Source organism: Vulpes lagopus, chromosome 1 (genome assembly GCF_018345385.1).
Source record: "Vulpes lagopus strain Blue_001 chromosome 1, ASM1834538v1, whole genome shotgun sequence".
Taxonomy (NCBI): domain Eukaryota; kingdom Metazoa; phylum Chordata; class Mammalia; order Carnivora; family Canidae; genus Vulpes; species Vulpes lagopus.
This window is the reverse complement of record NC_054824.1, coordinates 159486802-159501214: the sequence shown is the minus strand read 5'-3', so window position 1 is coordinate 159501214 and position 14413 is coordinate 159486802. Positions and strand designations below refer to the sequence as shown.

The following is a 14413-nucleotide window of genomic DNA, read 5'->3' as shown; positions in this document are numbered from 1 at the left end:
AAACTTGAAAGCTTTTGTCATAGAATTTTATTCCTTATTATTTTAAGTATTTTCTAGCTTTAATTTGACTAATATCAAAGATATTTAACAAAACTCAAAGTCTTTAATAAAGAAATAAAAAGTCTACTGAGAATTCCTAGAGATGCCTACCAAAAGAGGACATAAAATTAAATAAGGAACTTACAAGTTACCTTTCTTTTTTTTTTTTTTAAGATTTATTTATTTATTTCAGAGAGAGTGTGGTGAATGGGGGAGAGGGAGAGAGAAAATCCTCAAGCATCTGAGTGTAGAGCCTGATATCAGGCTTGATCCCAGGACCCTGAGACCATGACCTGAGCTGATACCAAGAGCCAGACACAACCAACTGAGTCACTCAGGTGCTCCTAAATGTCATCTTTCTAGGATAAAAAACATGGAGATTACTCTTTTACTCGAAGGTCTCAGTTCTGCAAGTTACATTCTTACAACATTTGTGAACAACTAATTAAAAAAACCAAAAACAACCCCTCCCCCTCATTACTGTATATATTTGTCCACATTCCCAAAACTGACTCATGAAGTACTAGACTTTGCTCTTCCTCATGAAAACATGACTTGGAATCCATAGTTCAGGGAAACCCCTCTAAGAAGGAGGCAGACTCTATCCCTAAGCAATTTAGAGTATCACTATGCCAACAGAAAAACATTTTCAAAAGGAAAAATAAGTAGTGGGTCTGGAAGGAATTTTTTTTTTAGTAACTATGATCTCCTCAGAAAAGGAAAATTGGCTTTTTAAGGAAAAATAACAACATACATAAAAATTGTTCAAAGGGGAATGTGAATGAACTTTGACATTTCATTCTAGAATATAAATCTAAATGTGCATCTATGATGAAGGTTTGTTTTTTTGGAGTTTAGAGGATTAGATCCCAAACCCAAAGAGTACTCTAAAGGTGTCTGAAGCAGATCAGCTTAGTTGATACTGAGAAAACGAATTGTAGGCTTGTTCCATACACCTCAGAACATGCATGTATGGATCTGTATGTGTTTATACTGCATTTAATGTATGTGGGAAGATGAATCCATTCATCCTGCTTCTCTGAAGAGATATTAATTTAGCAGATTTCATTATCTTTAGAGTCTGATTAATATCATAAATAATAAAATGCCATTCCCTAAGTAAACAATTAGCCATTGTGAGTCTAAAATGAGTCACCTTTTACAGCTGGCTCACGTACATGGCAGGCAACGAGTTAGGTATGTTGCCTTGGGGACAATTCAGAACAAGCATTCCAGAATTAGAGGGAAAAAAGAATCTCATATTCTCCTTTTGAAGACTCCAGATCTATACTCTGGAGACAGCACAGCTTGTATTCCAGTGTTTTCCATTTATACTGAAATTCTAAGCTAAAGGAAAATAGCATGCAGATGTGCTGTTTGTGACTTGAGGAGGCTCTTTTGTGCCAGAGTACATGGTCAATATAATGATTGTATTTTAAAAGTATTAGCATTACATTTTTTCACAAGCTATCACTTATTCATAACATAAACAATGAAAAATTAAGGCATAAGGGCAATAAATACCAGCGCCTCCAAAATAGCCACTCTTCAATGGAAAACCCAAGCAGTCAGTGCTTGCATCTTTGACACTCTTTAGCTAACACTCTGGAGCCTGACAATATTAACCCCCTCAGCATTAGGCCAAGTGTTCATTATGCAGATGGTGGCTCCAGGTGCCTGAAGACCCTGCAGGTCTTCTGCATCATCCTACAGGTACCCTTATAAGCAGTAGCTAAGCATTTTGGGGTTTTACTGCTCATTGCATTATAGTTATTTGAAAATGAGCAAACCCATTAATCTGAACTTTGCCCAGAAGAGCTTGACCAAGCAAGACACAATAAATGGATGACTCGTGCTATCGAGAAGTGTTTTCTTACAGGAATTTTACAAGTCCCTTTAAGTCATCAGTGAATCACTAGTGAAAGAGGCAAATCATAAATGCTTTTCGAGTGGTCTAAGGGTTAGCACGTCCTCTAAAACGTCAGTAGCTGGTTCCCTGATCATCGGCACAAATGGACTAATTATTAGTACACTCACAATTAGTTACTTGTCCTTAACAAACAAACAAGAGATGGAGCACATGAAATTCTAGACAGAAACTCAATGTAAATGACCAGATAAGACATATTTACTACTCAAGAATTGAAATACATTATGTGGTGTAAGAACTAAAACAGGGGTTTTTATATTTTATCCAAATGGTTTTTTTCTAATAGTGGCAGTATTAGGTAGAAATATTATCCTTTACTTTGTGTAAGAAATCCCTAATTAATTTCATAAGTTACCTGCTGTTTTTAAAAAGCGAACTATTAGTGGACTAAATTCACTTTGCTTCTTCACAAATGTTTACCTTGTACTTTTCTTGCATTATTTTTAACTCTATTAGATATTATTACTTAGGTGGTAAGCAGTTATATCCAGATATAAATTTAAAAAGTGACACATTTTCAATACCAACCACGACTTCAACATATTCCTAACAGCACATTCCATCAAATTAAACTGCAAGATTTCCCACATTTGTTTTACATTCTATATGTATGGCTTATGTATAGCAATTTTGATGAATTCCAGCTGGTTTAAATATGCAGGCAACCCCTTATAGAACAGATTCTTTTCAATTCTTATTGTATTCAATGAGGCCCATTTTAAGTGGGCCACCTGGTAGGATAAAACACTAATAATTCTCCATAGAAAAAAATGAAAAGCAAATCACCCTGCTAAACTTAAGACCATCTTCTCTAACTATATTACTGTTATATCACTAATATAAGTGAGGAGTAGTTCTAATCTTTTGGAAGAATGGAATTTAAATTTAAACAAGCCAGCAGCTCTATGATGACTAAATTGCTCACTTCTCTAATGACAATAGCAACATGAAGATAATTTTCACCATTGCTGCGTGTTGCCTGGTCTCATAGATCTATCATGCACATTCAGTCTCCTCCTCCATCCCCCACACCCTCTCGCTTCCGTCCAGCTGGAATACATCAGGGTGCAGAAGCCAAGTCAAATGTGGACCCCACCCTCCTCCATCCATTTTAAGGCACCTTCAAAGCCAGAGCACTGATTTCGTTCAGTTTCACCAGCAAAGCCAGCCATCCTGCTATTTAAGACTCCAGTTTGGGGTTTTATAACTGCACATTACCATGAGAGCTTTGATTTTTGGTCAAAAACTCTGCTGCACCGAGTTTCATCAGACTGTTGTACCCTGCCTGCAGAAGAGTCCTTATTACTAAATCTTCATGATCTTTGCTCTCAGTGTCGACCTCCTTCCTTGTATTATGAACCTCTGAACCACCCAATAACCTACCCTAAAGAACATAACATTCCCCTTCCAAAAGGTCAAAAGGGAACAGCCATTAGGGTAGTTCAAATGTACGTTTTCCCTGGTGTTTGCAAACCCTGTATCATTTGTGCAGTGTCACAGACAACAGTCATTCCAACGTGCACAGAAACGCTCTCGCCAAGATGCATGCAGTGGGGGGTGGGGGCTGGAAAGAAAGAGTCGCAATAGGACAAAGAACTTACTTTGTTGTTCCCCTGTGCACATAGCCGCAAGAAAAAAAACAAAAACAAAAAAGAAATACGTTAAACATAAACTTATTTAAAAATTGTAAGGTTTTTCACGCTAGAGCAAAATCCAAACAAATGATTTATTCACTGACATCCCCTACATACATACAGCACCCAGAGCTCATGGGCAAGTCAAGGAATCCACTTATATTAAGTGAAATCATATATTTATAACAGCAGAAAATTATGACAGTGATTTCCCCCTTTCTTTCTACCCGGAATCCTTGGAGTATGGGAACCTGGCCAAAAAGCACTGGTTTGAATTGGTAATAACTGAACTGTTAGCATGAAAGGCAAAATAGTTAGTATGTCAGCTTGCCCCTTCCTGACAGCCCCTCCTCCAATATGCCAAGCAGTGGAAAATTTCATCAGCCAACGCATTTTTAAACAAACACTGCATCCTTGGTTTCAAAGAAGGTGGAAAAAGAAAGGAAAGGAGCAGAGGAAAGGAGTGGGTGGTTCTGGGGAGACAGGGTAAGCAGACCAAGTTACGACCTCCATCTGTACCATTCCTCTACTCCATAAATTATGAGTTTTGTCTCGGGCTGGCATGGGAAGCGAAAGCTGTATAGTGGGGACACGGCCAAAATAAACATTGGTCCACATTCAAGAAAATGGGTCTGGAAAGGTTAGTCACAAAAAAATGCAGTCATTTCTAAAAGTGACGTTCTGGAGAGAGACACAGAGAACAGCCAGTGACAGGCAGCAGGCAAATGGCTCTCCTGTTTCAAACTGGAGCTGCAAGAGTATGATTTATATCAAACAATTTCACTCACATATGGCTTAAAAAAATAAAATGGTGATTCATTACTCCCAGGGCAGCCGGAGTCCTTGCAAGGTCAGATCCTGTGGGGAAGACGTGATGGGATATGGGCAGGGAACAGATCTGAACTCTGCTCACAAGGGGCCCAGGAGGAATTCCTCACTGAGATGCAGAGCTGAAGAGAGCTGTTAGTAAAGTGTGTCTGTGAAGGAGGACAAGCCCGGGGCGGAGTAACAGGTTGGGCTGGAGATCTGGCATTTAGTTTCAAAAGACCATGTACAGAGAGAAACTTTCTGGAGATGGGCAAGGCCACAGTCACAGGAGAGGGTATTTTCTTAAACGCAATGCCAATTGGTGACTCTGGGGAAATGTCCAATCCAAGCACCATCACAGCCATCATATTTAATAACAACATAACATAAGTTTAAAGACACTGATAAAATAGTGTGGAGAAACTTCTTGGCATTGAGAATTGCCATGATATAACTGTTAACATCACTGGCTTCTGTGAGACATAAATAATGATAGAAGAATGAATGAAGGGGGAAGAAAGAGTCTCTGTAAGGAATATGCCAACCATTCAATAAGGCAATAAAGATTCCCACAGGGAATTTTATCAGGAGTAAAATGCTATTTTAGAGAATAACAGGCCCTGGTTCTCCAAAGAGCAATATTGCTGAAAATACCTCAAACAGATGGACTTTATTGAATTCCACAGCAGTGCAGCTTTTGATCTACCAAATAAGTTTCAGGAGTTCAACCAAGTATTTTTGCACATTAGGGAATGACTGGTTTCTCTGCTCAATGGCAGATGGTTCTGTTTGTAGTGGCAACAATGATGTCACAGAGTAGGGGGCCTTGATCCTTAAATATGAGAAACATCCAAGTGGAGGCCGTGGTGTGGCTTTGCCATTTCTTGTTTCCTTCAATCATTTCCCAATTGTCTATTCTAAGAGAGGCATAACAGCCATGAATGGTGAACTGTAAATGTTTTATAATTCCCTCCACTACTCTGTGTGGCAGCAATTTATGTTTAGATGCCACAAGTTCCTCTATTGAAGAATAACTAGACTCCTCAGTATTGGTCATGTGGCTGCTTGACGTTGTGTGGGAAGCACTGCTGATTAAACCAAGAATAAAGTGATGTGTGGCCGGGCTAAGCATGAGCATTGTCAATCTTGTATTATTAGATGGCTGAATAAATAAACGCATATGAGTGGTCTCCCATATTAATAGACATTTATGGAAGTCTGTGGGCATTCTTCTTCTCCCCCCACAGACTGATACGGAGACCCTCCTCCGAATTGTTATTTGCCACAGAGAAAAATTCAGTTTTGAATCTTTCCAAAAGGAATTTCTGAAGTCCCCAAAGACTTCATTTATAGAGTGGTTTCAAACTCCAAGGCACTCACTATGACTGGGAAAGTCTTGAATTCAGAGATATAGTGAAGTTCTGGGGTGTTTCACATTCTACTGCCATTTTTCATCACTTAACTCATACCGTAAATGGGAGGAGCATCCATCTATACAGCCAATGGAAGTCTCTTAATTAGTTCAGAGGTGTATAATTTAACAAACAGGCAAAACTGAATTCACACCAAATTTATCTCCAGGGTACCCACTACTCTGCAGGCTGCTTCTTTCAGATAATCACCAGGCCAGCATCTGAGGGCAGGCTTGTGAACCCTCACTTTCCCTGATAGCTCCTTGGGCTCACTGTTGATGGATAGATAGAGCCTTCCAAGCCAGCCTGGCCAGCAGGACAGCACAACCCCATGAGTCCCCCTAAAGAAGTCTACCTCCTCAGCAACAGTTAAGGAAACTCTCCTTCAACATGCCCAACTCTCACTGATATTTTGCAAAGAAAAAGTAACTACTAAACTGGGAATTATGATTTCATGGATTTTCAGTAATAATAAAGGCTACATGGCATTGAACACATTCACCCAATTGCAGCACAAAGCTATAGGTGATATGCAATAGTTCTCATTTAATCCTATAAAATCACACAGAAGAAGGTAGCATTATTTTGAGTTTAAAAAATAATAAACTGAAGAGTTAAGTAAGTTGCCTGAGCCACTCGCCTAATAAACAGAAGGGTCAGGATTCAAATGTGAGTAGATCTGACTTAAAGTCTACTTCATTTCACCACACACAAAACGTTCTAAAGAATTTGGAATTCTTTGTTTATACATAATTTAAGGCATACTGTGAGCTAATAAAATTGTACCAGAAAAATCATTTTTTGTATCATGTCCTTTAGATATTTAATGAAATTCATATTTATCATATTTATTTGTATTCATACTTACTGATGCATGAACACATTTTTTCCTATAAAATAATCTTTATAGGTTCTTTAATTATAGCCTATAATACTGACATATGCACACTTTTTCTCTCACTTTCATCAGTAAAAAAACCCCAAAATATTATTAATTAATTCCATTAGAAACATCTTTACTTCAAAACAGTGTTAACAATTCAATTATTTAACAACATAAGATGTTATAATAGTTATAATTTTAATTTAGTGGCTAAAGGAAATAGAAGTTAAAGGAATAAAATTCTGCTAAATCTAAATTAAGATTTAAATATATTTTTTAAAGCATTTTGGTTGCTCAGAAAGATGAGGTAACTGGTCAAATGCTAAATTTGTGGCTCAGAGAGGTTATGATAAGTTCATGGAGTATGGCAGTGTCACAGTGGGAAACTGAACCCAGGACTCCTCATTTCCATTTTAGGGCCACACATTACACTGCTCAAAGAAGTCTATATTTCACTTTGGATCCAGAAAGATTAAGGGTCTAGAGGTAATTAGAAAATCCACATGGAAATATAGTTGGGCTGTGGCATTTTATACAGACATCCACTGTAGTTCCTACCACACTGTAATTATTTATTTGCATCCCTCACCTCCACTAGCCTTGAATTTCTTATAAAGTAAGAACAGCATCTTTTTATATTTGAATTTCTAGAGTCCACCATAACAGTGATAGATGAAGTTTGGGAAGAAAGGGAGAGAAAAAGGTGGAAGAAAAAGAAAGAAAAATCTGTAGGAAAACTCCAAGAGAAACAACCTAAGAGAAAAAACCAAGTAGCAGAACATTATGATATGAGTGACAAAAACATTCCATCATTTGAATGTGATAGAATAGATATGATGGGGTAAATAATGTCATAAAAAAGTGTGCATTCTTATTTGAAAAAAAATTTGTCCCAAACCAAAATGTGAGTGACGTCTATTTATCAAAATGAAGCCAAAATTACACAGTTTTCACAAATGATCTTTGTAGATCTTTTCCCAGTCAAAATAGAGATATTTTGTGTAGAAAGCAGAACTTTTTGAGTCTAGACTTATGTCCATGTATGACAAATAAATGTTTCATTTTTAGAATAGTGATTGATTTACTGTCAACTCAATGGTTTATTGATACAAAACCCAAATGACACACCAGAAGTCCTAAAAATTTACTTACAGAAAGACATCTGTTATTAGGTTAATCTGACTTTTTCATCAAATCTTTCTAAATTAGGAATAACTGTACCTAAAAGTATCCATTCCCCCAAATCTAAGCATGCTCACAAAATTAATGTTTACACAAGCATTCTACTTAGATTGCTTTCAGTAGTTAGCTGCCATTTAAACATCTGAAAGTCAAGCAATCGTGTAATATAACCTCTAGAACTGCATGGTGCATAAGAAATGCAAATATTGTTTATGATGAAAACTGAGAAAAGCAATGTTCATGGCATACTTCCAAGTTTAATTTCCTGTTATGTCTTTGGCATATAGTAAAAAACCCCTTTGTCTCGACCTTCTAAGCAACTATACCAAAGGTATATTTATAAACAAAAAATGATGTGAAAGAATCAAACAGATTGTTCAATAATTCTGGATTTGCTTAAAATTGAGTATTCTGGTAAAAAATCACGAATATTTCATTGACCATCTTCATGCAGAGCTATGGTGTACACATGGAAATTCAAATTTGTAAAAACAGTTCACCAGAGATAGGTAGGCAATTTTGCTTTCCCAAGACAGTTTTCCCTCATAAGAGGCATATTGCATCATTTCTTTAAATAGCAAAATTGTCTACTGCATTTAAAATAAATTTGACAAAATCACAATTGAAAAAAAATTTGCACAAACATTCCAGTTGCATGGTAGGAAGACATACATCCACACATTAACATTTTATACGACCAAGCATTATTTGGAAATAAAAAACAGCATAAAGTGTTTACGATCTCACTGGGCTACATTATAACATCCACATTGTTACAGCTCTCATCTACTTGTTAAAGAAAGCAGTCTGTGATGAAAATGATAATTATCACCATCATCATCATTATCATCACAAATAAAAATAGAGGGCTTTTTTGTGCCCACTCTATTCAGTGCTTTCCCTGCATTCTTTCACTTAATCCTGTCAACCAAGCTACAGAGGACTCCTGTTATTTCCATTTTAGAAATGGGAATTTGGATATATAAAAAGGCTAGACATATCACAGCTTATATGTGAACTTCTGGAACTTCAGTCTTGGTAGTTTGACACTAGAACCTGTGCTTGAACACACATGCTCTACGGCTCCTTGTAATAACCCAATATATAATTTTTTAGCAATGTCAATCTTATCATGTCACTTAACTGGCTTGAAACCGGACGTCCAATGGCTTCCCATCTTACTCAAAATAAAACTCAAATGGTCACCCCATCCTTCGAGACCAATATAATCTGCCGTGACCACCATCTTGGAAACTATCAACCACTTTTGTCCTCCCTTGTTGTGTTCCAGAGTCACTAACTTGTTTGTTGCTCTTCTGAGACACTGAGCTGGCTTTGCACTTGCCAGTCCTCTCCACAAATATTCATTTCATTTATTCCCTCTCTTCCTTCAGGAGCCTACTCAAATGACAACTATTTAAAGAGGCCTTTCCTTATCATCTCTACTAAAATAAAGCTTACCTGCCCCTCACTGACTATCCCTTTCACTTTCTTTGTTTTTTATAGATTGTATCACTCTCTTACAATCACACTATATAATTATTCAGTTATTCATTCACTTGTTAACGTCTGCTCCTTGGGGATGGGACCTTATTCTTCACCTCTACAGCTCTGGTGCCTAGAATGTGCCTGGCAAAAAGCGTGTGCTCAACAGGCTTTTGTGGACTGAATGAATAAAAAAGTAAGCATGTGTACATTTTTAATATAGAATATTTGTGAAATTAAACACAGTACCATCAGTGGAGAGGGAAGAGTAATAATAAATGATTAGAATTAATAACCAAAGTATAAGTAGTACTCTGATTTTTTAAGTGATTTCTCATGTGCAGTTTTTGGAGTAGCATACAGCTATGTAAATATATATGTACACCACTGATAAAATTTGGACAATTACGGAAATCATACAGACAACTCTGTACTTGAGTATCATCAGGAAACGGTCTTATTTCACCTCATTTAGAGGGTATTTTGTGGGGAATTCATTGTCTTAGGTGATAGCCAGACAAGTGTAGATTGGGTGGGGGTTAAGAGGTCTATATGTGAGCTAAAACAACAGCTAAGAGAAGAACATTTTGACACAAATCCCCAATCCTTTACCTCTTAAACTCTGTTAAATTCCAATGCAACCTCAGGGATGTGGTCAAGTCTAAAGTTCCTCCAGAGATGCTTCAATGGCCCCATCTGTGCCCCATATTTCAGAATTTCTCTTGAGAAGACTATTCCTATTGGGAGCCTAGAAGTGACCTGACTTGTTCATGATCAATCTTATAAACTAATTTAGAGCCAAGCAGGCATCAACAGGATCCAGTTGGACTCAATTCCCAAGGCTCAGTCCCAGTACTTGCATTTAGAGGAGACACCTGGACAGTACACCTGAAAGGGGACAGGGAGTAAGCAGGGAGAGCCATCAGCTACAGAGTGTCTAACGGTGTGTGTACATGTGTTGGATGGGACTTCTGAAATTTAAATACAGACATTTTCCAAAGAATACAAATAGAAGTTCTGTTTATTAACTTGAATGAGAGAAGTGACTTCAAACACTTGAAGTATATTTATAAAGATAAGTAGGAATGGCAATATAATGTTTTTCTTCTTTCACACTCCAAATGACATTAACCAGAGTTTGAATACAGATATGATTTTGGACTCAGGTACCACAGACCTAATGAAGGGAGGTAGATTTTTATAAAAATAAGTACATTTTTAAGGATATGAAGTAGTGTTATGACATTATGACTTTATGAAGAATGTTCTAAACAGCTGTATGAATACTAGAACAACTGTGGAATACCATGTAAAGGAAAATAAAATTTTAAATTAAAACAAAGACATTCTCAGACATAAAACATATACTATGTTTTATGGCAGAATAGGGCATTTTCTCTAGCAAATATACTGATAAACTTCCTAAAATAGAAACTAATGGAGAAAAAGAAGTATGATGAGGATAGTATTACTTAGAACTGTTCCAAAATACCACCAGTTTAACAATTATATAGTATATAGAATTATGTCTTCTTAAACATGGTCAATAATCATAAAAAAAGAGATCCAACTTACTAAAGACTTATCGGGATAAACCCCAGCTCTCAGTAGAGATGCCTTCCAGCTGTCTACATCCTCCTGTGAGTCACACGCCAGCTCAAGGAAACGATAGTCTTTGTATACATTCCTGGAATTAAAAAAAAAACATCATGCTTTTAGTTTGGAAGCAAATTCAAAATGATTTTATATCACTGCAGACGATGATGATACAAATGACAGTCCAAATGGATAATTCTCACTGGAGGAAAACAAAATAATAAACAAAAATAATTCAGTGTATTTAAAATAATTAGAAAATTCTTATATTTTTATGTAATCTTTTTAAAACTTCAAATTAAAGAATTCAGAACCACTTATACTGCTAAGCAATAAGAAGTAAAGGAGATATAAATACTCTCAAGATGATACACAGGTGCCAAGTGAGAGAAATTCCAGAGGAATTGATCTGCTATTGCCTAGTAATTAATCAATTTTCTGAAACCATTTTATAAGTCTAAATGGATCATAAAATTTTAAAAGGTATGACAGTAATCTTACAAACTTAAAATACTATTTTAGATTGAACGCAGAAATTCTCTTGCTCAAGACCTCCCCAGATTCATAATGTCCACTGACTTCTCCACTTGACCATCTCAAAGGCACCTTGACATGAAGGACTGAATTGGTGATTCCAGCTTGACATTCCCTACCTTCCACTCTCTCATACCCTCTTTCACTTGACCACCTAAAGTGCATTTCCTGTACATTGACTGCCATCACACTCCTTCAAACATTATAGTGGCCTCCTCATGGGTCTCCTGGCATCACATGGCTCCTCTAAATCTGCTCTCCACACAGAATCCTGAAAATGTGAATCAGATTATTTTTACCCGTGAAGTAAAACATTCCAACAGCTACCTGCTTTTAGGGAAAGACGATACTGTCTATCATATAGTATAGTCTGACCCATAGGTATTACCTTCCTCTTCAGCTTTTTTCACATTCTCCTTTCCCTTGCTTTGTTTACTCCACCCATGCTGGCCTTCCCTTGCTTCCTCAGATTTGCCATGCTTACTCCCAAAGTCTTTGAATCTACTGCTCTCTGCCTGTAGGTCTTTTCTTCTTCTCTCACTGTACAATTAATGCCTACTTTTCTTGGAATCTCAGACCATATTTCTATTCACCTTTCCTCCATAGCACTAATAACAGTTGTGAATTCAGAGTTATGTGTGGGTTTCATTTTCTTTTTTATTTCTTACTCATGTATTTGTTTGTTTGCTTGCTTGCTTACTTAGATACTGTCTATCTTCCCAACAAGCCCACAACCAACATTAGGACAGGGAATGTAACATTTTTATGCTTATCATTATATCCCCCATTATATCTTCTCCACTTCTAACTCAGGTCAAACATATCATCTTTTCTTGAGTCAGGCAGACACTGGGATTGTCACTTGGGTAGAGGGTGTGAACTAGATAATTGTGGTATTTTCTCACTCTGGGCTGAACAAAACTTTGGGAATATAGCAGGAAACCTCTAAGGCAAGGACCTGCATGTACAGGCCTTTGGTAGGGCTGTCCCTCAATGATCACAGGACTCCTGGATGTGTCTGATCCTCTGGCCCTCAAGAAGTGTGGGGGGCTGAGTTTTCTCTACCCTAATGCAAAAGAAGGGCTCCTTCCTGGTGTCTCAATACATAAATGGCAACTTGCCTATTTTGGGCCTGTGATGACTAAGATGTCTGTGCCTTCCCACTCTCATAAGACTAGTCCGCTTAAAGTATACAGCAGCTGGACCTGTGCCACAATGAACAGAGGAAAATAAAAGGATATCTAATAAGCAGGTATAACAACCAGAGAAAGCAAGAATGAAGAGAGCAACCAGAACACTATATCAATAATGAACTGTTGGGGGAAGCAGAAGAATAGTAAGTATTTGAAGAGGTATAAAAACAACATTAAGAAAAACTTCCTGGAACTAAGAAATAAGATTTTTAAGTTAAAATATTTAGTAGATAAGTTGAAGGAATGATGAATGTTGAGACTAGAATTCATAGTTTTCAAGATCTAGTGGGAAATTTTTTTTTAAATACAAAGAGAAGTTATGAAACTGTGGAGGAAAGACCCAGAACATTTAACCGGTAAACAAAAGGAGTTTCAGAAAAAAGAAAAGGTGGGGGGAGAAAAATAATTATGAAAAGAAACTACTTTCTAAAAAATAATCTTATCCTGATTTTTAGAAAGATTTGAGTCTATAAATTTTAAGTGCTGCTTCACATGTATTTGATGTGAAAAGATACCATATAGACATACATTTATACAATTCTTGAGCTCTGAAATAAAGAAAACACTCAAAAGTCTTCTGTAAAGAGATAGCCAAGTTACTTACAAAGGAGAAAGAATTAGACTGGCACCAGATTAACCATTCAAAAGATAGAAGGCAATGAAGTAACTAACCCTCATGGACTCTTACAAGGACTGCAGAGACCCCTATCCAGCTGGGGTATCACCACACTCCCAAGGTAAGGGAGTTACCTATGCAGGGGATGAGGTTGCAACAGCACCAAAGGAACCCTCAAAAAGGTTAAGAAGAAAAAAACAGTGGCGAGCAACAGAGCTTGCAACATTTACAGAGTCAAATCAAAATAATGATAGGCCATCTAAGAATATGCAGTATAAGGGCTAAAGATTCTTAAGGTAAAAGAGACACACTATTCAAATAGTCTGAAAGTTGGGGAAGGGTAGGAGGTAATAAAAATGCTCCCCAGATCTTCTCTGATGGGTGCGGGGCAAAGAGTGGGGCAGCAAAGGGATCCAAGTGGTCTTAACTCTGAGGTGAAGTGGGTGAGGGGAGAAGCAGAAGAAGAAAGGGTTTGGGGCAGAAATACTTGATAATTTGCATCATGGAATGATACAGTTATATACTGGTGATGAATATAAATGTTAATAGAATTAGAAGTACTGCAGAACTCTCAAAATAAAAGAAGAAAAAGGAGAAATTAATAGCCTCTTGATCAAAAAAAAAAAACTAAGAAGAAAAAATAAAAAGGAACAAAATAAGAAATTTTAATAAGATGGCAGGAATACATTTAAGTATATTATGAAATCAATGACAGTAGGCTGAATTCTCTCAGCTAGTCAATTAATTTAGGTTTAAAAAAACTTACATATTATTTGGAAAAATAAAAGAACAGGGAAAGAGAAATCAGACAAGCAGAAAACAAAGAAATATAAATTTAAGAATGGCAATATTAATAATAAACAAGATAGAATTTAAAAGTACTGAATAAGATACAGTTTAAAAGCCCTAAATAGAATAAAGAAAAATATTATACAATGATATAAAGTAAAATTTGTGAAGGCTGGAAAATACTCATAAAACTGTTTGTACCAAATTACATAGTAGGGAAAGAAACAAAGAAAATGCTACTAAAATTGCAAGATTTGTAATAATTGTAATAATTATATGTATGTAAAATACAGTTAAAATATCTTAGTTAAAA

General features: G+C 36.6%; 1 protein-coding gene across 8 annotated transcripts in view; it reads right to left on the bottom strand.

The window, feature by feature from the left end:
* The window catches only part of DNM3 (dynamin 3), a 545518-nt gene that overhangs the window by 95542 nt on the left and 435563 nt on the right, over positions 1-14413 (bottom strand). For 5 of the 8 annotated variants that reach the window (XM_041753175.1, XM_041753153.1, XM_041753165.1 and 2 more), the window contains 2 exons: positions 10948-11059; positions 3571-3582 (listed from right to left, as the gene is read on the bottom strand). In XM_041753175.1, coding sequence (XP_041609109.1) covers positions 3571-3582; positions 10948-11059 — 124 coding nt within the window. The remainder of the gene's footprint in view (positions 1-3570; positions 3583-10947; positions 11060-14413) is intronic. The other 3 variants (XM_041753160.1, XM_041753191.1, XM_041753207.1) reach the window with 1 other exon arrangement.